This window comes from Muscardinus avellanarius, assembly GCF_963383645.1.
Source record: "Muscardinus avellanarius genome assembly, chromosome: 15".
Lineage (NCBI taxonomy): Eukaryota > Metazoa > Chordata > Mammalia > Rodentia > Gliridae > Muscardinus > Muscardinus avellanarius.
The window spans coordinates 59,677,640-59,703,443 of NC_137801.1; the positions used below are offsets into that span (position 1 = coordinate 59,677,640).

General features: G+C 38.1%; 1 protein-coding gene across 7 annotated transcripts in view; it reads left to right on the top strand.

Moving 5' to 3' along the window:
- Positions 1 to 833: 833 nt before the first annotated feature.
- The window catches only part of AFTPH (aftiphilin), a gene marked incomplete at its 5' end in the record, with an annotated part of 50,451 nt that continues 25,480 nt past the window's right edge, over positions 834 to 25,804 (top strand). For 5 of the 7 annotated variants that reach the window (XM_080711884.1, XM_080711885.1, XM_080711886.1 and 2 more), the window contains 4 exons: positions 834 to 2,762; positions 17,871 to 18,022; positions 21,807 to 21,933; positions 22,817 to 22,873. In XM_080711884.1, coding sequence (XP_080568010.1) covers positions 834 to 2,762; positions 17,871 to 18,022; positions 21,807 to 21,933; positions 22,817 to 22,873 — 2,265 coding nt within the window. The remainder of the gene's footprint in view (positions 2,763 to 17,870; positions 18,023 to 21,806; positions 21,934 to 22,816; positions 22,874 to 25,804) is intronic. The other 2 variants (XM_080711889.1, XM_080711890.1) reach the window with 1 other exon arrangement.

The following is a 25,804-nucleotide window of genomic DNA, read 5'->3' on the forward strand; positions in this document are numbered from 1 at the left end:
CGGAACATCTGTATGCTATGGTAGTTTTACTCCATTACCACTGGAAGAAGCTGGGTGGAAAACACATGAGAATTCTACCTAGTTCTGGGTTGCTTTGTTTTCGTTGTTTTGGTACTGGAGATTGAACTCAGGGCCATTCTAACTCTGAGCAATAACTCCAGCCCTATTTTATTTTTTAATTTGAAACAGGATCTCACTAAATTGCTGAGGGCCCCTCTAAGTTGCTGAGGCTGGTCTCAAACCTGCAATCCTGCAGTCTCCACCTCCCAAATACTGGGATTATAGGTGTGTGCCTAACCTATTTCTGCAACTTATTAGCCTTAAACTACTTAAAAATTAAAAAGTTATTATGGGTTCAGAAACAAACATTGAAAAATATTAGAAAGTATTTATAGCAATTTAGAGAGAAAATTTTGTCTTTTATGTATAAAGAACTCAGACAAATCATTACGGCAAGCACTGAGACCCCAATGAATTTGAAAGAGAATTTAACAGAAAAAGCAAGTACCTGAGAAAAAAGGAAAAAAGTTTAGGTATACTTTTGAAAGTGTGTGTGTGTATATATATATAATTTTCTGGAGTCTCCATATTTCATTGCCAGTGACCCTTGTAATATATGCTAAAAAAGAAAAAAAAATGCCAGTATGTTATAGCTATGTAATCTTACCAAAGAGAAACATAGTTTAAAAGATAAAAAGTAGAACAGTATAAATTTGCATAGTTTGAAAGTAGCTTTGAGAGTATTGTGAAAGACCTTGTTATATGTAATCTGAAATTTCCAAAAAACTTTTTTTCCTACAGGTATAAATTAGTTATTTGAAAGCAACTGAACAATGGAGCCAGACATCATTCGAATGTACTCTTCGTCCCCACCACCACTGGACAATGGAGCCGAGGATGACGATGATGATGAATTTGGGGAATTTGGTGGATTTTCAGAAGTTAGTCCTTCTGGCATAGGGTTTGTTGATTTCGATACACCAGATTATACTCGTCCCAAGGAAGAGTTTGTATCTCCAAACCATTTTATGCCAATTCATGATTTCTCAGAAAATGTAGATAGCCTTACAACCTTTAAGTCCATTAAAAATGGTAATGATAAGGACATCACTGCTGAACTTTCTACTTCTATGAAAGGGCAGTCTGATGTTTTACTTTCTACCACCAGCAAAGAAATAATTTCATCTAAAACTTTAGATACTTCCATTGATGGTATGGAAAATCTGGAAGATTTAAATAAAGTAGTAGAGCAGAGACAGAATGTTGAAACACCAGAAAGTTTCTCCCCAGGAGATTTTAGAACTGATATGAACATTGTTCATCAAAACAAGCAGTTAGAGAATTGCAATGGTGAAAAGCCCCCTTGTCTGGAGATTCTAACAAATGGATTTGCAGGGTTGGAAACTGCAAATCCTCAGGGAACAGATGATCTGGACAATGTAGCTGATTCAAAGGGACGGAAGCCTCTTAGCATTCATACCACTGAGTATAATTTAGACTTTGCATCTAGTCCTGCTGAGGAATTTGCAGACTTTGCCACATTTTCCAAAAAGGAAAGGATACGACTAGAAGAAATAGGATGTGCTGTTTTAAATGATAGTGATGCATTAACCATTCAGGAAAACAAAATTAACAGAGTCAATGAACTAAATTCTGCAAAAGAAGTGTCTTTGGATAGAAGTTCTGATGATAAAGGAGACACTGACGGAGAAGATCAGGCTTGTGTTTCAGAAATAAGCATAGCGACTAAGAGAGGTTTCAGTGTTGAAAAACAGGGCCTTTCAGTACTGCCACAGGATGAATTGTTAAATTCAAGTGTTCAGTCAAAAGCTTGGAGTTTGGTAGACTCCTCTGATAACTCAGAAGCCATTAAGAGAGAACAGTGTAAAACTGAGGAAAAATTTGATTTATCTACTTCGAAATGTGCAGACCTATGCATGGATTCTATTAAAACTTCTGATGTTGATGAAGAAGTTGGTTCTTCCAAAGAAGAAAGTGGAAAGTTTACTAATTCCCAAAGCCCAGACATTGATCCCACAGAAGAAAATGTTTTGGATGATTCTGTAAGCATGAAAAATGGCGATAGTAGTAATGACTTTGTGACTTGCAATGATACCAATGAGGATGATTTTGGTGACTTTGGCACAGCCAGTGGTGCCACTCCACCTCTCGTTACTGGCACTCAAGACTCAATGAGTGATGTCACTTTTGAAGAGTCCTCAGAGCACTTTCCACATTTTAGTGAACCAAGTGATGACTTTGGAGAGTTTGGGGATACAAATGCTGCTTCTTGCCAAGAAGAAATGATATTTACTGACTCAGACCTAAAACAGACTTCTGATAGTTTATCAGAGGAATATCAGTTGGCAAGAAAGTCTAGTGAAACAAGCTCTGAGCCCGTTTCAAAACAGAAAAATGGGCAGGACAGTGAGTTTGGAGATTTTGATTCTGTGCCAAATATTCAAGATGACTGCAATGCTTTTCAAGACACTGATGACTTTGCGGACTTCAGTTCAGCTGGTCCTAGCCAAGTTGTAGATTGGAATGCTTTTGGGGATGAACAAAAAGATGGTTGTTCTTGGGCTGCTTTTGGAGACCAGCAGGTTACTGAAGCTCATCATCGAAAGGAAATCTGGCAGTCACATAGAACAGATGAAAATATTAATACTCCAGGAACCCCCAAGGTGCACAGTGTCCCTTCAGCAGCCTCTAAAGGAGCAGTTGCTAGTGGCCATTTACGGGAATCAGCCACTTCCAGTCAGGTATTTATGAATTTTTCCTATTTTGTATGATATATTAATTGCTATGGAAACGTCTAATTCAGCTTTTATATTTATTTATTTTTGTGGTTCTAGTGATAAATTCCAAGGGGATTCTACCTCTGAGCTACACCCCCAGCCCCATTTTTTTAGTCTTTATTTTGAAACAGGGTCTCACTAAGTTGCTGAGGGCTTCACAAGTTGCTGAGGCTGGCCGCAAACCCACAATCCTTCTGTCACAGCCTCCTAAGTACTGGAATTACAAGCATGTGCCACCACACCCAGCTGCAATTCAGCTTTTAAAAAATATTTTTTCAACTGATAATTGAAATTTTCAATGGAAAACAGTACTTGTTAAAGGGGTCTCCTTATGATTATATAATGATTGCCTGATTTGCAGGTTATATTTTTTACAACCCTTTGAGAAATGATAGTCCTGTCATAAAGCTTGATAAAAGTTTTATCCCAGTGAGTTTCTTTAATAATTACAAAAATTCAGCCGGGCGTGGTGGCACACGCTTGTAATCCCAGCATTTGGGAGGCTGAGACCAGAGGATCGCGGTTCGCGGACAGCCTCAGCTATTTAGTGAGGCCCTCCACAATTTAGTGAGACCCTGTTTCAAAATAAAGAATAAAAAATGGGGCAGGGGGTATAGCTCGGAGGTCAAATGCCTCTGGGTTCCATCTCCATACCCGCAAAAATAATAATAATAATAATAAATAATAATAATAATAATAGTAATAGTAATAGTAATAACAGAAATTCATCAATTAGGATTTTTGGTGAGTATAAATAGCATGACTAAAAAATTACTAATAAAATTACTAATAAGATCCCTGTAAATTCTTCTGTTTTTACCCATATAGTGTGTGTGGTTTTTTTTTTAAGCTGAGCTAGGCATGGTCATACATGCCTATAATTTCAGTACTTGGGAGGCTGAGATAAGAGGATCTCAGGTTTTAGGCCAGCCTCAGCCACTTAGTGAAACCCTATTTCAAAATTTAAAACAGTAAAGGGCTGGTGTGTAGTTTGGAGGTAGACTGTTCCTGGGTTCAATCCCCAGTGCTTATGTACGTACTTAATAGTTAAGCTGGGATCATTTTTGCGTGTGTGTGTGGTACTAGGAGTGGAACCCAGGGGCTTTTCTACCTCTAGGCTATATTCCCAGACCTAGTTTATACTTTATTTGGAAACGGTCTCACTAAGTTGCTGAGAGCCTCACTCAGTAGCTGAAGCTGGCTTCGAACCTGTGTGATCCTCCTGTCTCAGCCTCCCAAGTGCTGGGATTACAAGCGTGCGCCACCACACCCAGCTTGAGATCATTTTATTAAAACAGTTAACTAGAGATGGCCCACATTCTTATTCGAATATGTATTTCTTTCATTCCTAAATAAACCTTTGTCTGTGTCACTGGGGAGAGAAAGAAAGTTAATCTAAAAGATTTTAAGCTTCAGGAAAGAAGTATTTTAATTTTGTCCATTAAAGATCTATAGAAGATTCAAATACAGTTTTGTTTGTTTTATTTTGTCTGCAGTACTAGGGATTGAACCAGGGCTTTGTGCTTGCTAGGCTACTCTACCACTGTCCTACATTCCTACATCCCCATTCTTCCCCTTTTTTTATTTTTATTTTATTTATTTGTTTATTTATTTATTTATTTATTGCGGGTCTGGGGATGGAGCCCAGGGGTATTCGACCTCCGAGCTACACCCCCTGCCCTATTTTTTATTCTTTATTTTGAAACAGGGTCTCACTAAGTTGCGGAGGGCCTCACTAAAGTAGCTGAGGCTGGCCACAAACTGCTATCCTCCCGTCTCAGCCTCCTGAATGCTAGGATTACAAGTGTGCGCCACCACACCTGGCTCCTTTTTTAAATTTTTATTTTGAGATCGCATCTTGCTAAGTTGCCCAGGCTGGTTTCCAATGTAGAGTGCTCCTGCCTCAGCCTTCTGAGTGTGAAGGGCATTGCAGGAGAGAGTAAGCTGAATTTGAAACCTCATCCTTTTCTGAAAGCTATAGTGAATTGATTGAAGGAAGAATAGAAGAAAATTAGAAAAGAAGCGGATTTGGATCTCGTGATTTAATAGCTACCACAAGAAAGACTTGCAGTGAAGGTGTGAGATGAATTAAGGTCAAGTCTCAGAATAAGAAATGACTATCAGTTGACTTAAGGTGGTTGAATTTGTTTAGAAGATTCATTAAGATTTGTTTTGACTGAAAATAATCCCTAGAGGTAGAATGTCACACCCAGGTTGTTTCCCTCTCTTTAGCACAGTTGTACCCTGTGCTAAATTTCACCTTTCCTCAGCCCTAGGGATCACTGCTTTAAACTAATTTTTTATATCATCAGTAACACATGGTCCACGGGCTTATTTTAAAGAGACTGAATAAAGTCAAAATCTAAAAACCATATCTCTTGTTAACTTTCACTAAGAGACTCATTTTCAACTGGAAGTATTTCCAAAGTCTGTGATAATTGAAATGGTTATACATCATTGCTTTGATACTTTTGACACATTAAGATAATAGAGAAATTATGGTATTGCCAATTGATGTACATAACTAACCATTTTTTAATTGGCTTTGAGTGTCTGAATAGTTTATTTGCTAATTCAGTTATTACATGATTTGGCTAATGTATATTCTTATTGAGGCAGAACATTGTAATTTTAAACAAGAAGTGAACTAATTATGGTACAGAATGGAGACTGTTTTGACCTAGCCCCTTTTTCTATTCAGTTTCATATCATTAGAGTATAGGGTAACATTGGTATTGGATGATCTTTAATTTGTAGCCTTAGAACTTATAACATCATCAGATAATGAATTTTTTAAAGTATGACTCCTAGTAGGATTTTCTTGCATCACACAAGTTGATTGAACTTATTTATAATTTGATAACCAGCTCATGGGCTTCATGCACTTGGCAGATCTAAGTTTGAATCCTGACTCAGCCTTTTAAAAGCTTTATGTTTTTTATAATTGAAAAAGAAAAATAATAAATATGCTGAAAAATGGGAATTTTATAGTATGATTCTATTTTGTAAAAATAAAAACTTTATAGATATGGCAAGATGCATAAAATGTTCCAAGATTGATTCAGACCTTAGGCTTTTATTTTTTTTCTGCATGGGTTATTTGAAATGACAGCATTTGAAGAATGGATATTGGGGAGGAGAAACTGCTGGAAGGATTTAGTTATGGAAGAAAGTTGAGGTAGGGAAATGTATAAGCCCTGCTAAGTTACTCAGTCAGAAATTGATAAAGATTAAACAGTGACTTTTGTTCTTATCTTGCTGTTGTAAAGACTCGTAGCCGGCACTTTCTTCCTTAGCCTTCAGATTCCTCTGAAAAAGTAGTATATTAATCTAGGTCTTTTGGAAAGGGTTAGATTTATTAACATTCTTTTCAAAATGTTTCTCCTAATTGCTGCAGTATTCAGGATAACACAGAAACCTTTATGTAGTAGACAGCAAACATTATGTTTTTTAATTTTAAAAAAACTGGAAATTGTTCCTGTTGAGCCTTCCTTGTATGCAACTAGTATCTTAAACAGAATGCCAGCTAGTGATTTTGTCTAAAATACTGCTTGACAGATGAGTTATAACTTCTCCCACTTTTCACTATATTTGATCTGTAATACTATCCAGGTCCCTTTCTTTTTTTAGCCTACCCAGACAATATCGTAAAATTTCAATAAATACATCGTTCTTTGGCTTATTGCAATAATTTGTTACTTAGGAAAATTTTTCCAAGAAGAAATTGTTCAAACGCATAAGATGTTCTTAGTCAAATTAATTCATAGCTGCAGGTTCAGTAAACTTTAAAGAGTTCAGACCTTGATGTAAGAACCATTACATGGACATTATTGAGAAAGATATTCTTCTTTTAGTGAATAAATTTTCTCTGAGAACCCAGAGTCCCTATGTATTTCATTCTCTTGTTAATATTCTTCTTCTTTTTTTTTTTTTTTTTTTTTTTTTTTTTTTTTTTTTGGTGGTACTGGGGTTCCTGGAAGCCCTTCTACCTCCGGGCTACACTCCCAGACCTATTTTATATTTTTGAAACAGGGTCTCTTACGCCAGCGCGGCTGGCTTCGAACCTGCGCGATCCTCCTGTCTCCACCTCCCAAGCGCGGGGATTACAAGCTTGCGCCACCACGCCCGGCCCTCTTGTTAATATTCTTATGACGAGTAGAGAAACATAAGTAGTGGTCTGGGCATGTAGCTCAGTGGTAGAGCACTTGCCTGGCACGCACAGCACTGAAAAAAAAAAGACGACAAGAACTATATCTGTATTGTATAAATGGGAAGCGGGTCAAAATTATACTTCACTTTGGGGGCTAAGGTTTAAAACAAAATGACAACAACCAAAAATAAATAAATAAATAAAAGCAGTCATTTCCTTCAACTTTTTAAAAACCATTATATATGTTAACATTTTAACCTTTTAATTTTTCAGAAAGGAATCTTGGTTAAAATAGCCTAGATGCTTTTTTCTTATATGTATGGTAAAAGATAAAGTCATAAGCATTGCATTTAATCCTGAACTTTCATAAAATTGTAAAACAGTGCTCTGGATATTACTTGAGAATGTAGGTAATTAGTAAATAGCCTCTGTATATTAAACATTCTACTATAGAAGAGGAGGCTAGGAGTCTTTTTTTTTTCTTGTTTTCAGCCATGTAATTGATAATACTACTGAGAAAATATTATTAGCTAAAGATTTCTCTTAGAGCTATAAAAATTAAGACTGTCACAAAAAGGAAATGTCACTAACCTTGGGTTTGTTCTGTTTGAGATTGAGCGCTGGTGCTCGGCGTCTCCAGCTGAGTGTGGCCAGCCCTTTGTTTTCATTTTCACCTTGGTTCATCTAATCGTTTACCTGAGATTTGTGCCAATTTCTCATCTTCCCTTCTGGAGTGAATGTTTTAATTTACAAGTTAAACAGAAGTAAGCAACAAAATTAAGATTTATGATTTAGCTTTATGGGTTTTTGCTGACTTTAAATATCTAGATAGCATTTCCTTTTGGTAATTTTCTCACAGAAAATTTGATATTTGGTTCTTTAATTCAAAGATAGAAGTGCTCTATTAGATTTATCCAAGTTTTGTGCAGAAAAAGCAATTCATCTTTGAACATGGTAAATATTACACTTAGTCCCTCTTTTTATATAGTTTGAAACTGGGAATTGATAAGTATACAAGTGTAGATTGTACTTGATATCTTACTTAATATTTAATGGTGGTGAAATGTAAGGTATCCTCTTAAATGGAAGATTAAATTATTCAGTGCATTTTGTTTCTTTTAGATGTCCACTGAAGTACAAGACCTAATGCTATTTAAACTGTTGATATTAATCAACTTCTGTTCCTTTGCAAAGAAGGAAAACTAACAAACATGTTGAAGGAGTTTTAAGAGTTTCCTTAATCTCAGACCCTTAGAAGAACATCCAGTTTTTAAAGCTCTGTGGCTTCAAGCCTGATCTCAATTCCTTCCCTTTAGGGCTCATGTGTGTGTGTGCGTGTGCCCCAGTGACCTGAAGAGTCCATGTAACTATTTTATGTATACACATGAATACTTAAATGCCAACATTTTCACAGAGAGAGAGAGAGAGAGAGAGAGAGAGAGAGAGAGAGAGTGTGTGTGTTTGTGTGTGTGTGTGTGTGTGTGTAGAGACAGACAGATAAATAGGGAGATTGAGAACTCCCAAAATAACACAAGCAAGCAACAAGCTGGAGACCCAGGAGAGCTGAGAGAGTTTCAGTTTGATTGGAAATCCTAAGAGGAGAGCCAATAGCGTAATTTCTGAACACTGGCCAACTTGAGACTCGAACCAGTTTTTCATTTGAGTCTGAAGGCAGGAAAAGACTGGAAGTTAGTGAAGAGTAGTTCCCTCTTCTCAGCATTTTATTCTATTCAGAACGTCACCTGATTAGGTAAGGCCCACTCAAAATAGAGAGTGAGCCTGTCTCCTTTATTTATTGTACCAGTTCAAATGTTCATCTCATCCAAAAACTCACATGTTTGAACAGAGGTCCAGCTCCCATGTCTAGTCCAATTGATGCATACAGTTAACCATCACAAGAATGAACTCCCTATGTACATACATACGTAGTTTTCTAGATTTGGGGGAAGACTTATAACCTGTTTGTGATGAAGGCCTACCATTTGAGAAGCTCTGCATTTAGACAATGTGGCTTATTTGCACCAATAGATAAAATGAAATAGCTGCTCGTATACCCAGAGCATTCTTCCCTACCTGCAAACACATGCAGAACTGAGAATGAGTAAAAGTGACTTCATGCATAATGCTTTGCCCACTTTGATGAGTTAAACCACTGGGCAGCAGGACACTGGCGCACGCCTGTAAACCCGGCTACTCAGGAGACTGATGCTGGAGGATGGCAAGTTCAAGCCCAATCTTGAGAAGGTATCACCACTCCCTATCTCAAAAATAAAACAAAACAATACAAAAAGGGGGGGAAAAAAAACCACCAAAATCATGAGTAATTCATTGTTTTGCTTTTTGAGGAATCTAATCTGGTTTGAAGAAATAAAAATTATTATAAATCCAGGCACAGTGAATAAAAATGATTACAAAGCCACACTCCAGTGGTGTGCACCTGTAGTCCTAGTTACTTGGGAGGCTTGAGCAGCCCAGGAATTAGAGCCAGGCTGGACAACACAGTGAGACCCTGTCTTTAAAAAAAAGAAATGTATACACACACACAAAAATACGTTTGTGTTATGTAAATGTATATATATGTGTATGTATATGTGTATATAATCTAATATATAATGCTCTATTATAAGCATTTTTATTTCTTCAAACTAGATTAGATTTCTTGAAAAGCAAAAGCAGTGAATTAGGCGGGGGTTTTGTTTTGCTTTGCTTTTGAAATAGGGAATCGTGTTATCTTGTCTAGATTGGGCTTGAACTTGCCATCCTCTAGCATCAGTCTCCTGAGTAGCTGGGTTTACAGGTGTGCACCATGGTGCCCTGCTGCCCAGTGGGCAAAGCTTTATGCATGTATATGTGTGTGTATGTTAATTACGTATCAGGATCCTGCAAAGTAATGAAAGATGAAACATAAGACCCCTGGCAAAGACAAAGCTGTAAAAGCCAGTGTATCTTTGGAAATACTGTATAGCCAAAGGTTGTGTGACTTTTGTGAGCCCCTTCTCCATAAAAGATGCTTAAAATTCTTTTTTTTTTTAATTTATTTTTTATATTTTGGTGGTACTGGGGCTCCTGGAAACCCTTCTACCTCCGGACTACACCCATTTATACATACATACATACATACATATATATATATATATATATATATATATATATATATATTTTTTTTTTTTTTTTTTTTTTTTTTTAATTTGGAAACAGGGTCTCTTAAGCCAGCGCGGCTGGCTTTGAACCTGTGAGATCCTCCTGTCTCCACCTCCCAAGCGCGGGGATTACAAGCGTGCGCCACCACGCCCGACTAAAATTCTATTTTATGATTTGTTATAAAGATGAAAATGAGCCGGGTGTGGTGGCGCACACTTGTAATCCCCGTGCTTGGGAGGCTGAGACAGGAGGATCGCACAGGTTCGAAGCCAGCCTCAGCTACTTAGTGAGGCTCTCAGCAACTTAGTGAGACCCTGTTTCCAAGTAAAAATATAAAATAGGCCTGGGAATGTAGGCTGGAGATAGAAAAGCCCCCAGGTTCCATCCCTAGTACCACACACAAAAAAGATGAAATGTTAATATTAGGTACTAAAACATTTTTGTGGCCCTCTAAAAGTATTATGGGCCTTATGCCCTGTGCCTACTGTGTAAGTTGGCCCTGGGCATATAGCATAGTGATTAAAGCAAGGCTCTGTAGTCTTTCGCCTTGATTAGATCCAGGGATTTGTACTAACTAGGCATTAGCCACATCCCTGAACCTCAAGATTTACAAATAATAATAGTACTGTCAGCTAGGGGTGAGCTTGGTGTTAAAGTTGCTTGCCTAGCATACATGAGGTCTTCAGTGCCCAGCACAAGTTCAAAACAAGCTTACAGGAGGAATAGTACTGCCTTTAGCTCTCAGTAGGAGAATGAATGGAATTGGGCAAGTGAAGATGTGTAGCACAGTGCTTTGTATATAGTAAGTGTTCAGTACATGTTAGCTGTTAATGAAGGACCTCAGAAACAGAGTTCTCAGAATTTTTTTTTTTTATGCAGATCTGGGGATCTTGGTGGTACTGGGGGTGGAACCCAGAGGCTTTCTACCTTTGGCCTATGCTCCCAGACCTATTTTATATTTTATTTGAAAACAGGGTCTCACTAAGTTGCAGAGAGCCTCACTAAGTAGCTGAGGCTGGCTTTGAATCTGTGCATCCTTTCTCAGCCCCCCAAGCACGGGGATTACAAGCATGCGCCATCGTGCCTGCCTTATTCTTTATTTTGAAACGGGGTCTCACTGAGTTGCAGAGGGCCTCACTAAGTAGCTGAGGCTGTCCGTGAACCGCGATCCTCTGGTCTCAGCCTCCCGAATGCTGGGATTACAAGCGTGCGCCACCACGCCTGGCTGAAGTCATTTTACCATGCAAGTAATTTGTGTTAATACTTCTGTATTTAGATTGCCATTTAGTTAGCATTGTGACCTTGGCTAAATATTTATAGACTGCGAAGTGTGTGTGCACTTACTTATTACCTTCATATTCATTTTAATTGCAGCACTGACTTCAGTAAAAGTCTACACCTAGCTTTTTTGAAAATTGTGAGTTATAGCATTGGATGAAGTCATTTGCTTAAGTATAGTCATCACCTCAGCAGTTACAGGGGGATCTTTTATTTGATGGCTGGAAATGTTTGAAAACCCACAAAATGTGGATAAAAGCATGATTTAGTAAAAAGAATGTAGGGTTTATTTGTTGTTTTTTGGTGTGTGTGTGTGTGTGTGTGTGTGTGTGTGTGTGTGTGTGTGTGTTGCAGTATTGGTGATTGAGCCCAGGGGCATTCTATCTCTGAACTACACCCCCAGCCCTATTTTTTATTCTTTATTTTGAAGCAGGGTCTCACTGAGTTATGGGGGGCCTCACTAAGTAGCTGAGGCTGGCCACAAACCTGTGATCTTCCTGTCTCAGCCTCCCAAGTACTGGGATGACAAGTGTGCGCCACCACGCCTGGCTTAGAATGTAGGTTTTGGATCAAATCCTTTCTCTGTACCACACCAGCAATAAAGTGGTGATTAATGATCTTATCTCCCTGAGCTTCAGTTTATTTTTCTGTACATGTACACAGTATTTATCTAATGGGGTATCTGACAGGGTTTCTCTTAGTAAATTTATCAAGTAATACATGTATAGTGTCAGACATAATATAGTACATAAGCATTTGGCTATTCTTATCAATATATGTTATCACTCATATTCATAAATTCATATATTCATATTAGTATGTTATAATTATATAAATATGCACAAAGTATAATAATCATGTCCCCAGCAATCTCTCTCATAGTACTGTGGATCAAACCTCTAGGGGCATTCTATCTCCAAGTTATACCCTCAGCACGGGCTCTTGCTCTCTTTCTCCCCCTCTTTCCCTCTCCCTCTTTCTCTCTCTCTCTTCCTCCCTTTCTCTTTCTCTCTCTCCCACCCCAGCAGCCTTAAACAAACCTGCTACTTTTTCTTAATTTACTGCACATGGATTTAGTTAGTAGTCCTAAACTGGCCCTTGTGCAGGAACATAGATAGGTACTACAGATTCAAGAATAAAACATAATCCTTGCCCCCAAAACTTTCAGATATTAAATTTAGAACTGCTTTAATGACAACATTATATAGTGGTTTAAGAGCACCTACTCTGAAACTGTACTTCCCAGGTTAGAACTCAGCCTCTCCATAATTTTACCTCTCTGTGCTCCATTTTTCTTATCTAGAGTAATGGAAGTAATATTGTTACCACCCCCATGTGGTTCTTATGAGACTTAAATGAGCTAGTATTTGTAAGACATTTAGAATAATGCCTGGCTCATCATACGCACTATGTAAGCATTAAACAGAAACTATAACTTAGCACATACGGTTTTTTCAGTTTCTGAGTATGTTTAGAGAACATATTTTGATCTTTTGCTGAATTAATCTCTCATTTCCTGAATTAGGTTATTACTGATTTTGTTTGCTTTAAATAGGCTGCCTTAGCTGCAGGAGAAACCAGAGCTCAGCTGGTCAGACTTTATTACTAATTCTAAATAATAGAGAATGGGGGAGTTGCCTCTAATACAAGTCTACATGTACTACAATTTTATTAAGTTACTATTCACTGAAAACTTTTTTAGTTAATCAGCTACAAAAACTTGTAAAGGTATTTGAATTAAAGGCAGGAGTGAATTTCCCATTAAAGTCAGATATATGTTTCTCTGTCAAGAAACAGAGCAGGTTAATATTTTAAATGTTTCTGCTAGATGTGGTAGCACACACCTATAACCCCACTACTTAGAAAGCTGAGACGAAGATAGCTAGTTTGAGGTCAGCTTGGAAAATTTAGTGAGATCTTGTTTCAGAATAAAAAAGATTAACTGAAGACCTGGCGTGGTGCACGCTTGTAATCCCCAGGCTTGGGAGGCGGATACAGGAGGATTGTGCTGGTTCGAAGCCAGCCTCACTGGCTTAAGAGACCTTGTTTCCAAATATAAAATAGCTCTGGGAGTGTAGCCCGGAGGTAGAAGGGTTTCCAGGAACCCCAATACCACCAAAAACAAAAAAAGAGTAGCTGAGAGTGATGAGGCATGTCTATAATCGCAGTACTTAGGCAACTAAGACAAGAGAGTAGCAAGTTTGAGGTCAGCTTGGAAAACAGGAAGAAGACCCTGTTTCAAAATCAAAAGAGCTACAAAAGTATTTTCTTTATACCACTGTGATGTATGAATACATTGCACCAATAAAAAATAAATTAAAAAAAAACAAAATCAAAAGAGTATCTGGGAGCGGTGGCACACGCCTTAACTTGGAAGGCTGAAACGATAGGCTTACAGGTTGTGGACAATCTCAACAACATGGTGTGAGACCCTTTTTCAAAAAAAAAAAAAAAAAAAAAAGATCTGGAAGTGTAGGTTAGAGGTAGAATGCCCCTGGGTTCAATCCCCAGTACCTAAATTAAGTAATAAGTGCTTGGGATGTAGCTCAGAGTTAGAGCACCCATGGATTCAATTCCCAGTACCAGCAAAAATAAAAGTTTATTTTTATTCATAAACATTACAATAAATCCAAGCTTAATATTTTACTTTACTGACTCTTAATTTTAATGAGATACCAAATTTTATGCTCATAGTAGCAAAGTCTTCTTAAAATTAGTGTTTAATTACAATTTCTCTAGGAAAGTTTGTTTATTGAAATCTGATCACAGAAAAAGTTACTCTTTGTGGTAGGTTAATTTCTCTCTTTGTGTGTGTGTGTTGGGGGGGTCTGGGGATGGAACCCAGGGGCATTCTGCCTCTAAGCTACACCCCCTGCCCTATTTTTTATTCTTTTTTTTTTTTAATCTATAAGGAATATCAATAACTTGGCCAGGCATGGTAGTGCATACTTATAATCCCAGCATTTGGGAGGCTGAGACTGGAGGATTGTGGTTTGCGGACAGCCTCAGCTACTTTAGCAAGGCCCTTTGCAACTCATTGAGACCCTCTTTAAAGAAATAAAAATACTAAAAAATAGGGCTGGGGTGTAGCTCAGAGGTTGAATGCCCCTGGGCTCCATCACCAGTACCAAAAAAAAAAAAAAAAAAAAAAAATTCTTTAAGAGGCTTATAAGAATAAATACTTGGAGCCAGAAATGGGGGTCCATGCTTATAATCCCAGTACTTGGAAGGCTGAGACAGCAGGATCGCAGTTTTGTGGCCAGCCTCAGCTGCTTAGTGAGACTTTCTGCAACTTAGTTAGACCCTGTTTCAAAAAAAGAATTTTTTAAAAAAGGACTGGAGGTGTAGCTCAGAGGTAGAATGCCCCTGGGTTCCATCCCCAGTATAGCAAAAAAAAAAAAACTTGGAAACAGGGTACTTCACATAGACATATACTCTTGTGTGTCTTGGGAAGATGCAGAAGATCTTCAGAAAATGCAGAATGTTTGGATATAATGTCATGTCATAACTAATATTGCAGAAATTGACAAATGGAGACAAGTGTTTTATTATGATTTAGAATATTAATTAGGGGCATGAAGGCATCCATAGTGAGATTGAGCCTAGTTTTTGCTGGCATTTATCTTGTTCTCTGGCAGGCTACTGTTACATTTGTGTAATAGTAGTCATTTGTATAATAACAGTTGCACCTCTACACACTAAAAGCCAAGTATTTAATCTCTAATTCATCATTTACCTTTGAAGTGAACCCTGATATCTCCAGGTTCTAAATGCAGAAGATGAGGCCGCATGGTGGTGCACACTTATAATCCCAGCATTCGGGAGGCTGAGACAGAAGGATCACAGTTCGAAGACAGCCTCAGCTACTTAGTGAGGCCCTCTGCAACTCAGTGAGACGCTGTTTCAAAATAAAGAATAAATATTAGGGCTGGGGGTGTAGCTCGGAGGTAGAATGCCCCTGGGTTCCATCCCCAGTACCACAAAAAATAAAAATAAATGCAGAAGTTGAGTCCTAGCCCCTGGGTCTACAGCCTTCTATTAAAGTGTTGTAATTGTATCAGCCATTTACTTACTAGAATTAGCTAGTAGTAAATGAAATTTGGCATTATTTATTGCCATGAACAAGATAATGAGAAGTTATTTTTATGGGATGCCCTTACCATCAAATTGTTCTCATGAATAGTTGGAAATTGATATACTTTTGAAAGTTAAAATGACAAAACAGATTTAATTTAATCAAAATCTTTGTTAATTCCCTTAAGCTGCTTTTTTCTGAATTGAGTTCCTTCTTTGTGGTGATACTGTTAGTGAATTCTGGTCATTTGATATTTATTTATTGCTCTGCCTCAGGAGTTGGCAAAGTATGGCTCAGGGGACAAATCTGTCCTGCTGCCTGTTTTTGTAAATAAAGTTTCTCTGGAACACCCCCTCATTTATCTGTTGGTGAGTGGGCTGCAAAACCTAAAATACTTGCTATTTGGCTCTCTTTTGAAAAGATTACGGACCCCTGCTCTATGTCATTCAACAAAAGATTAGAAGTAATTTAATTTTAGACCTAACCTAAAGATATATATGACACTTTCTTTTTAAATGTTCAAATAATTTATGTAGCTCTTAGGAGAAGATTAAGGAAGAAGTAAAAATTGAGGTGATGAGGCTGATGTAGTGGTCCTTTTCATCACCTGCATCCCACTCATCTGACAGTTTGTTCACTGATGCACCTGAGACCTGGTAGCTACATGTAAATATTGCCCAATTGACTGAACATGTTTTGGGTCATTTCTTTCTCCTGGTAACATTTTTTTCTATTCCTTTGAAAAAATAACAAGATACAAGAAAGATTTAACATAGGGAAAGAAAATTTGGTCATATGTATTTACCTCCCTTGCCTAGGAGGAGCCATTGCTTATCAGGTTTCCAATTAGGTAGTTATCTGATCCCTTTAAAATAATGTCTGTCCGTTCCCCCAGTTGACTCGAGTAAGTGCTGGGTCCCCTTGACGCGCTCAAGTTTCACAAGCCTTGGGATCTTGAGTCAACGTCAACCCTTTACTTTAGGGCTCATAATTGAGAGTGAGAAGCTTTTCCCATCACATGAATATAATGAAGGTGTTAGAGAAACTTTTATAGAGTTGTTAGAAGAGTACCCTGAGACCAATTATGCAGTGTTAAATTTTTGGCTCTAGGTTTGGAACATATGTTTATGAAGTTTTTCTTTCTTCTTTTCTGTTTCCTGACTATACTAGGAAACAGAAATTAAGCATTAACTTTTTGTTTTAACTTGGAAAGAAATGCTACCATGATATGGCTTGCTTTTTTTTTTTTTTTTTTTTTTTTTTTTTACCCTGGGCATCATCTCAGTAGTATCCTTAATCTTCCAGGAGGCTTTAGCTCATTGACAGTTTGTATTCCTGTTTGATGTTTACATAGTGAATTTGAAATGAAGTTAGGAAAATGGAAATTCATGGTTCCATGGACTGCATCTGTACAGTAAGCCTGGTGGTACCAAAAAATAGAAAAGTAAGTCTAAATCCAATAAGTTTGAATTAACAGAATTATTCCAAAGAAATTTATCTGTTCTTGATGAAAATACCCTAGGGAATATGAAGGCTTTGCTTGAAAGAAAGGTAGTTTCTATATTAGAATATACATACACATGCAACAAAGATGAGAAATGGAGTTTCTAAAAGATAATGCAGCCATCAAATACTAAGTTGTTGATTATGTGTGTTAGAGGATAGGGGGTACTAAGGATTGAACCAGGCACTTCTACCTTTGAGCTACTCCCCCACTTGAAACAAGTCTCACTAAATTTCTGTGCACTGGCCTCAAACCTGTGATCCTACTGTCTAAGCCTCCCAAGTGCTGGGATTGTAGGTAGGCGCCATTGTACCCAGCAAGCTGTTTATCAGTTGAGAGAGAGAGAGAGAGAGAGAGAGAGAGAGAGAGAGAGAGAGAGAGATTGATTTTTTTCCTACTTTGAAAGAAAAAATTATACTATTAGTAGCAGAGATACCTCAAAAAAGACTTTACAGTTCAAGTATTTCTTCCCAAGAAAAAGGTCCTGATGAGCTATATAACATAATGGTTTCATAGTCATCCAGTCTCATTGATCCTAAATCTAGAGGGCATGAGTGACAGAAAGAATATGAATATTGTCTGGTTTTTTGGTTTTAGTTTGGCTTTTACAATAATTTCTTCTTAGAATTGCTAGTGGATTAGGAAGATAATGTGTGTAAAGTGCCATTTATGTGGTATTTTGGTATGTAGCTACATTTGTCACCTGCTATGTTATTACCATGATTATTTTAGGTAATCATTTAGAATAATTGTCCTTTGAGTAATTATGTCCTTTCACTTAGCATTTCCTGTACCTGAGTGGTGACTTCTATCACCCTCTTAAAATAGTGGACAGAATGTGCATATGTGTTTTTTATGATAAAACTATGACATTATTACAATTGGAGAAATGAAAATAAACTTGGGGGGGGTATTTTGATGCAGACAGCTTTACTAAACCGCCTGGAGCGAATTTTCGAAGCGTGTTTTCCTTCCATATTTGTCCCTGACGCTGAAGAGGAAGTTACTTCCCTGAAGCACTTGCTGGAATCAAGCACCTTGCCAATAAAAACAAAAGAGGCCTTAGCTGAAAGTGGGTAAGTAATAGTTTTTAGATCGCATGTAGCTTTCATTTCAGCTATTCTAATTGGTAAGGATTTCTTACAGCATTAAGGTTCTAAAATGCTATGGTGTTGAAATTTGATTATGTTCTGATTAAAGACCTAAAGATGAGGGGAGAGGGGTGTAGGTCAGTGGTAAAGTGCTTCCCTAACGTCCTTGATGCCCCTCTCAATCCCAGTACTACAAAAAAGAAAACACCTGCTTCTGAACTTGGATATTTCTAAATCAGTATTCCAGTCAGTCAGTGTTATGTATTATCTTTTGACTTCCTACTATGATGAATAATCTGCTTTCGTCTTTCCAATACTCACATCACAGTGTTTGGTCAGTTTTCTTATTTGGTGTTTTCATTAATAAAATCATAAATTTTGTTCGCTGCTAAGCCTGTTCCTTTTACATACCTTTTTTCTAGATTTTGAGCATGCATAATTTGAAAATTCAACTCTAAAAGTTCTAAAATATGAAACTTTTTGAGCACTGACATGATGCTCAAATTTGACCAGGTGCCAGCAGTGCACGCTGGTCCCAGCTGCATAGGAGGCTGAGGAGAATGGCTTGAAGCCAGATAGGGCCAGCTGAGCAACGCACAGAGAGCCCATCTTGGGGGGTGGGGGGTGTCCAATTTTGGAGCATTTCAGAATATGGATGTTCAACTGGTAAAGTCTGTACAAATTTCTGAAATCTGAAACACTTGTGGTCCCTAGCCTTTCAGATAAGGAATATTCAACCTGTTATAAATTATCTATCTTTTTCATTTACAGTCTTTCTCACCTTCCAGCAGCCTATTTATACAATTTTACTTGTGACCAAACTTATCTGGCTGTTCTTTCTTATTTCTTTTTTTCCCCCCAGCACCTCACATCCAAAACACACACACACACCACCACCACCACCACCACCCCCAGTTTTCTTTTCACATCCGGAATGATTTCGGTCTAGGCCTCTTACCTCTTACATACGTGCTGCCTTGAGACTTCCCTTCACTCAGAACCCATTTTGGTGGAGCATGTTTTCTACTAGTCTCCTGAGGAGAAAATTACATAGGAGACAAATTGTTTTTATTCTTTCACATTAAACTTACAGTTTAAGATCTTTACTGGTATTCTGAAATTTCACAACAAAGTATCTTGATATGAGCCTTTTTCATTTATTGGAATGATTACTAGGTAGAGAACCAATCAATGTAGAGGCTTCTGTTCTTTAGTATAGGACTTTTTATTTTTTATTTTAAAACAGGGTCTCACCAAATAGTTGAGGCTGGCCTCAAATTTGTGACCTTCCTGTCAGCCTCCCATGTATTGAGATTCCAGGTGTGCACCTCCACACCCAGCTATGCCATTATCTTGACAGTTACTTACTTTCTTTATATATATATATATATATATATATATTTTTTTTTTTTTTTTTTTTTTGCGGGTCTGGGAATGGAACCCAGAGGTATTCGACCTCCAAGCTACACCCCCTGCCCATTTTTTAAATCTTTATTTTGAAACAGGGTCTCACTGAGTTGTGGAGGGCCTCACTTAGTAGCTGAGGTTGTCCACAAACCGCAATCCTCCGGTCTCAGCCTCCCAAATGCTGGGATTACAAGCATGCACCACCACGCCAGGCTGACAGTTACCTTTCTTCTATTGTCTCTGTTTTCAGGAACTCTTATTAATTATTAGATGTTGGGAGAGTCTAGATTGATTTCCTCATTCTAATTTCAAAGTTATTTTTATTCCTAAGCTGTTCAAGAAGCACTCTCCCTTGGCAGATTTCCTTCCACTTAGCTAGTCAGTGACTATTCCTCTATCCCTCTTGTGACTTTAGTATTTGTGGTACAGGGCTCTAAGTATCTCTTGATTTCATTGAGGTTGTGTTTTGTTCCTTGATTTTTATTTTGGGGTGATTTCTGAGAAAATAATGGAACAAAAACAAGTTTTATATTCTCCTATCTTAAAACTATTTAGGGGTGTGTGTGTGTGTGTGTGTGTGTGTGTGTGTGTGTTGCTGGGGATGGAACCCAGGGGCATTCTATCCCCAAGCTACACTTCCAGCCCTATTTTTTATTCATTATTTTGAAACAAGGTCTCACTAAATTGCAGAAGGCCTATTTTTTATTCATTATTTTGAAACAAGGTCTCACTAAATTGCAGAAGGCCTCACTAAGTAGCTGGGGCTTGTCATGAACCGGCAATCCTCCTGTCTCAGCCTCCCAAATGCTGAGATTACAAGCATGTGCCACCACGCCCGGTTTAGATATATTTTTTGTTTTTGTTTTTGTTTTTTGTGGGTCTGGGGATGAACCCAGGGGCATTCGGCCTTCGAGCAACACCCCCCTGCCCTATTTTTTATTCTTTATTTTGAACTGGATCTCACTGAATTGCAGAGGGCCTCACTAAGTAGCTGAGGCTGTCTGCAAACCCAGTCCTGTCTCAGCCTCCCAAATGTTGGGATTACAGGCGTGTGCCACCACGCCCGGCTAGATATGTATTTTTATGTGTAATTTATACATATAGTTTGTACTCTTGGATCCAGTTGTCTCTCTCCAAATAATTCATTCTAAGGAAATAGTACAACCATATAACACATACCATAAATTACAGGATGACAGCTGTTGCTTTATGAATAGTAACACAGGAAAAAAAAATTTACTGAGAACTGTTAGGAGTATGGCTAAATGAATGATTGTGCTATAACCTAATAGAAGGTTACGCTGCCATTGATAAAGTCACAGTAGTTTCCCCTTATCCATATGGGAGACTTTTCTAAAACCCAGTGGATGCCTGAAACCTCTGACAGTATTAAACCCCTTATATATGCAGTATTTTCTGCTATATATCCATATGTATGATAAGTTTATAAATAAGACATAGATTTCTTATAGTAATACAATATAACAATTTAACCATATAACAAAAGTTATGTGAATTTATCTTTCAACATTTTATTGCACTGTGCTCACTTTCCTTCATCTGTGATGATGTATGAGATGGTGGAGTACTGTGTGCTGAGAGGAGTTGAATAGTCAGAACAGCACCCACTGTAAAACTTCTGGATTGTTCATTTCTAGAATTTTCCCTTTAATATTTTCAGAACATGGTTGATCACGGGTAACAGGAACCAGGAGAGTGAAACTGCAGATCAGAGAGGCTTATTGTACATATGTAGATTAGGAAACGCTTAAAATCTAAAAAAGACTCCAGAAGTAATACATGGTATAATACAACTGTGTTTGTGTATCAAGACTCAAGGAGAAACACAAATATTGGATAAATATATTAGGATGGTAGAATCTTTGAGAGGTTTTTTTATTCCTTTTTTTGTGTGTGTGGTGCTGGGGGTGGGACCCAAGGACCTTCTACATCCAAGCTACCCCCCAGCCCTATTTTTTATTCCTTATTTTGAAGCAGGGTCTCACTGAGTTGCAGAGGACCTCACCAAGTAGCTGAGGCTGCCACAAACTGCGTGCAATCCACCTGCCTCAGCTTCCCTGATGCTGGGACTATAATAAGCATGTGCCACCACGCCCAGCTAAAATATTTTTCTAATAAAGACACAGGCTAAATTTCTACTGAATTATTGGCATATTATTTCATGTAAATTAACTTAGTTACTTTTCTGATAAGTGTTGACTTCATTCAGATAATAGTTGTACACTTATGTTAGACACAGGTTGATTGGAATATAGTACGTCATTGTCATGTTGAAAGTAGAATTCACTAGTGAAAGCTCTTGAGTAACCTGTTGTTGCTGACTTCATCATGGCCTTTGCAGGGAACTGCTGGATGTGTGGACTGAGCTACAGGATATCCACGATGCACATGGCTTGAGATATCAGTGGGGCGGCTCCCACAGCAACAAGAAGCTTTTGTGCTCCTTGGGAATAGATACCCGAAACATTGTGAGTTATTACTTCAAAAAATCCTTTCAGAGAATTTTGAATTTTATTATATTTCTGTTTAGGCTGTGATAAGTTAATGCTTCAGGAACATAAATATTAGTTTATTTAAAAATAAATACAGCTGGGCATGGTGGCGCACACTTATAATCCCAGCACTTGGGAGGCTGAGACAGGAGGATCGCCAGGTTCAAAGCCAGCCTCAGATACTTAGTGAGGCTCTCAGCAACTTAGTGAGACCCTGTTTCCAAATAAAGTATAAAATAGGTCTGGGAGTATAGCTTGGAGGTAGAAAACCTCCTGGGTTCCATCCCCAGTACCACAAAAAATAAATAAATAAATATTAGTTGGATATTTTAAGTATGCTGACTTTTAAACTTTAAATGTTTCTCTGATATTTATTTTTAGAAAAAATATTTCCCCATAAATATATATATACATACACACACACACACACACACACACGTATATGTATATGTATATTGGTTCTGGGATGGGACTCAGGGTCATTCTACCTCCGAGTTACAACCCCAGCCCTATTTTTTTATTCTTTATTTTGAAACAGGGTCTCACTGAGTTGCAAAGGGCCTCACTAAGTATCTGAGGCTGTCCATGAACCATGATCCTCCTGTCTCAGCCTCCCAAATGCTGGGATTACAAATGTGAGCTACTATGCCTGGTTTTCCCCTTAACTATAAAATGAAAGAATATTTTAGTATTTTTTCTTAACTACAAAATGATCAAGATAAAAATATATGTAACATTATATGGGTGATTAAAGTATTTCATAATATATGTAATAAAGTATTGTAAACATATTTTGGAGACTATTTCACTGTATGACAGATCATTCTTTATATGTTCTTTCTCTCTAATACATTTATAGCTCTTCACTGGCAATAAGAAGCAGCCTGTTATAGTGCCCATGTATGCAGCAGGATTGGTAAGTACAGAAGTGTCTCTGCATGTATTTGGTATTACCACATTTGTTCTATCATCTCACATAGCATGACGTAGAAATATATGTTGAGACATTGAGTGTGAGAATCTTACTGATACATACATATATACACACACATACATACGTATATATATTAATACACTTGATATCAGAAATCTTTTCAGGTTCTGTCTCAGGACATTTTTCTGTATACGATTAATTAGGAATACTGTTTTGAGATTGAATTTTTTTGTGTGTGGTACTGGGGATGGAACCCAGGGGCACTCTACCTCCGAGCTACATCCCTAGCCCTAATTTTTTTTATTCTTTATTTTGAAACAGGGTCTCACTGAGTTGCAGAGGGCGTCACTAAGTAGCTGAGGCTGGCCTTGAACCACAATCCTCCTGTCTCAGCCTCCCAAATGCTGGGATTACAAGCGTGCACCACCACGCCCAACTGAAAATTATTTTTATCTTATAATATTAGGACTTATAACATTGTAAATGTACTTTCAAAAGACTTATCTAAACTTACTTTTAAAAAGACTGAAGAGATGGGTGTGGTGGTGCACACTTGTAATCCCAGTACTTGAGAGGCTGAGACAAGAGTATCACAGGTTTGTGGCCAGTTGCAGCAATTTAGTGAGGCCATCTGCAACTTAGACCCTGTTTAAATAAAAAACAAAATAGGGCTTGGGCTGTAGCCCAGAAGTAGAATGCCCCTGGGTTCAATCCCCAGTACCACAAAAATAAAAATAAAAGGAAGCTGAAGTATCTCAAGCTACAAAGCTATTTGTTTTAATCTAGTTATTAATTTTAAGCAGTTCAGTATTAAGGGAATAGATGTACATAAAATCTTGCAAATACCAAATTATAGTAAATGACAATGAACTAGGACCCATAATTGGTTCTTATTTTTTTCATTATATTTTTTCAGATATGTCAGGTCGCCTCAGAAAAGTGAGGCATTTTCATTCTGTTTCATCTCAAGACACAGTCACATTTTAAAGTCTGATGCTTGTGGTTTGGGAATAAAAATATGTCATAACAAATAACTTGAAAATAAGGAAAAATACTATGTTTAAGAATGAAAGAAACATAAGAACCTTGATATAGAATTTAAATTTTGCCATGCGTATGTGCGTGTGAAAGTGAATTTGCTTTGGAACTTGACCATTTTATAATCTATAAACTTTTCCCATAAATAAACACTAATTATTGGTATTGTTTCTGTGGGCTTTGTTTTGTGAAATTTTCTGTGCTTAAACTTTATTGGTTCCTTCTCCTTTATAAATGGTTATCTATTTCTGTGTGTGTGTGTGTGTGTGTGTGTGTGTGTGTGTGTGTGTGTGTGTGTGTGTTTTACCAGGGATTAAACCCAGGGGCATTCTACCTCTGAGCTACACCTCGCAGCCTGATTCATTTTATTTATTTATTTATTTATTTATTTATTTATTTATTTATTTTTAGTGGTACTGGGCTTCCTGAAAACCCTTCTACCTCCGGGCTACACTCCCAGACACCTATTTTTTATATTTTTACTTGGAAGCAAGGCTGGCAGGGAACCTGCCCAGTCCTCTTGTCTCCGCCTCCCAAGCGCGGGGATTACAAGCACAGCTTTTTTTTTATTCTTTATTTTGAAACAGGGTCTCACTAAGTTGTAGAGGGCCTCACTAGGTAACTGAGACTGTTTGCAAACCTCTGATCCTCCTGTCTCAGCCTCCCAAGTACTGAGGTTACAAGCATGCACCATCACACCAGGCTTATTTGTTTCTTTAAAAACACCTTCAAGCCAGGCATTGTGGCACAGGCTTGTAATCCTAGCATTTGGGAGGCTGAGACAGGAGGATTATAGTTCAAAGATAGCTCAGCAAGTATTTAGTGAGGCCCTCCACAACTTAGCAAGACCCTGTTTTAAAATGAAGAATAATGCTGCGTGGTGGCGCACGCTTGTCATCCCCGCGCTTGGGAGGCAGAGACAGGAGGATCGCGCAGGCTCGAAGCCAGCCGCGCTCTGGCTTAGGAGACCCTGTTTCCAAATAAAAAAATGTAAAATAGGTCTGGAAGTGTAGCCCAGAGGTAGAAGGGCTTCCAGGAACCCCAGTACCACGGAAGGAAGGAAGGAAGGAAGGGAGGAAGGGAGGAAGGGAGGAAGGGAGGAAGGGAGGGGAAATAGGGCTGGAGCCGGGCACGGTGGCACTCTCTTTTAATCCAGCGCTTGTAATCCCAGGGCTTGGGAGGATCGCCCAGGTTCAAAGCCAGCCTCAGCTACTAAGTGAGGATCTTAGCAACTTAGTAAGACCCTGTTTCCAAATAAAGTATAAAATAGGTCTGGGACTATAGCCTGGAGGTAGAAAGCCCCTGGGTTCCACCCCCCAGAACCACCAAAAAAAAACAAAAAATAGGGTTGGGGGTGTAGCTCAGAGGTAGAATGCCCCTAGGTTCCATCCTCAGTACCACATACATACACACAAAAAAAAAATCTTCAGTGGGACATGGTGGTTCCTGCCTGTGATCCAGTACTAGGAGGCTGAGGCAAGTGGATCACAAGTTCAGTGTCACCCTTGGCAACTTAGCGAAACTTTCAAATTTAAATACTAAAAATAAAGAGTGCTGGGGATATAGCTCAGTGGTAGAGCACCCCTGGGTTCAATCCCCACTACCATAAACAAGCAAAAAACACCTTGATGATCCCTCCATTCTTTGCTGTTGTAGGTACATATAACCCAGATCATTTCTTTAACTTTTTGATTATTTGGATTTCCTTGTTTCTCTAAAAGTAGTTCTCCAAAAGTGGTTGCTGTTAGATTGTCATGATCTGAGTAGGAACTAGGAATTTGATTTGTAGGAGCTTTCAGTACTTAATGCCTATATGTGTGTAGCTCAGCATATTAGTCAGTTCTTTGAAGTTTGTTAGAAGTTAAGCCAGGCATG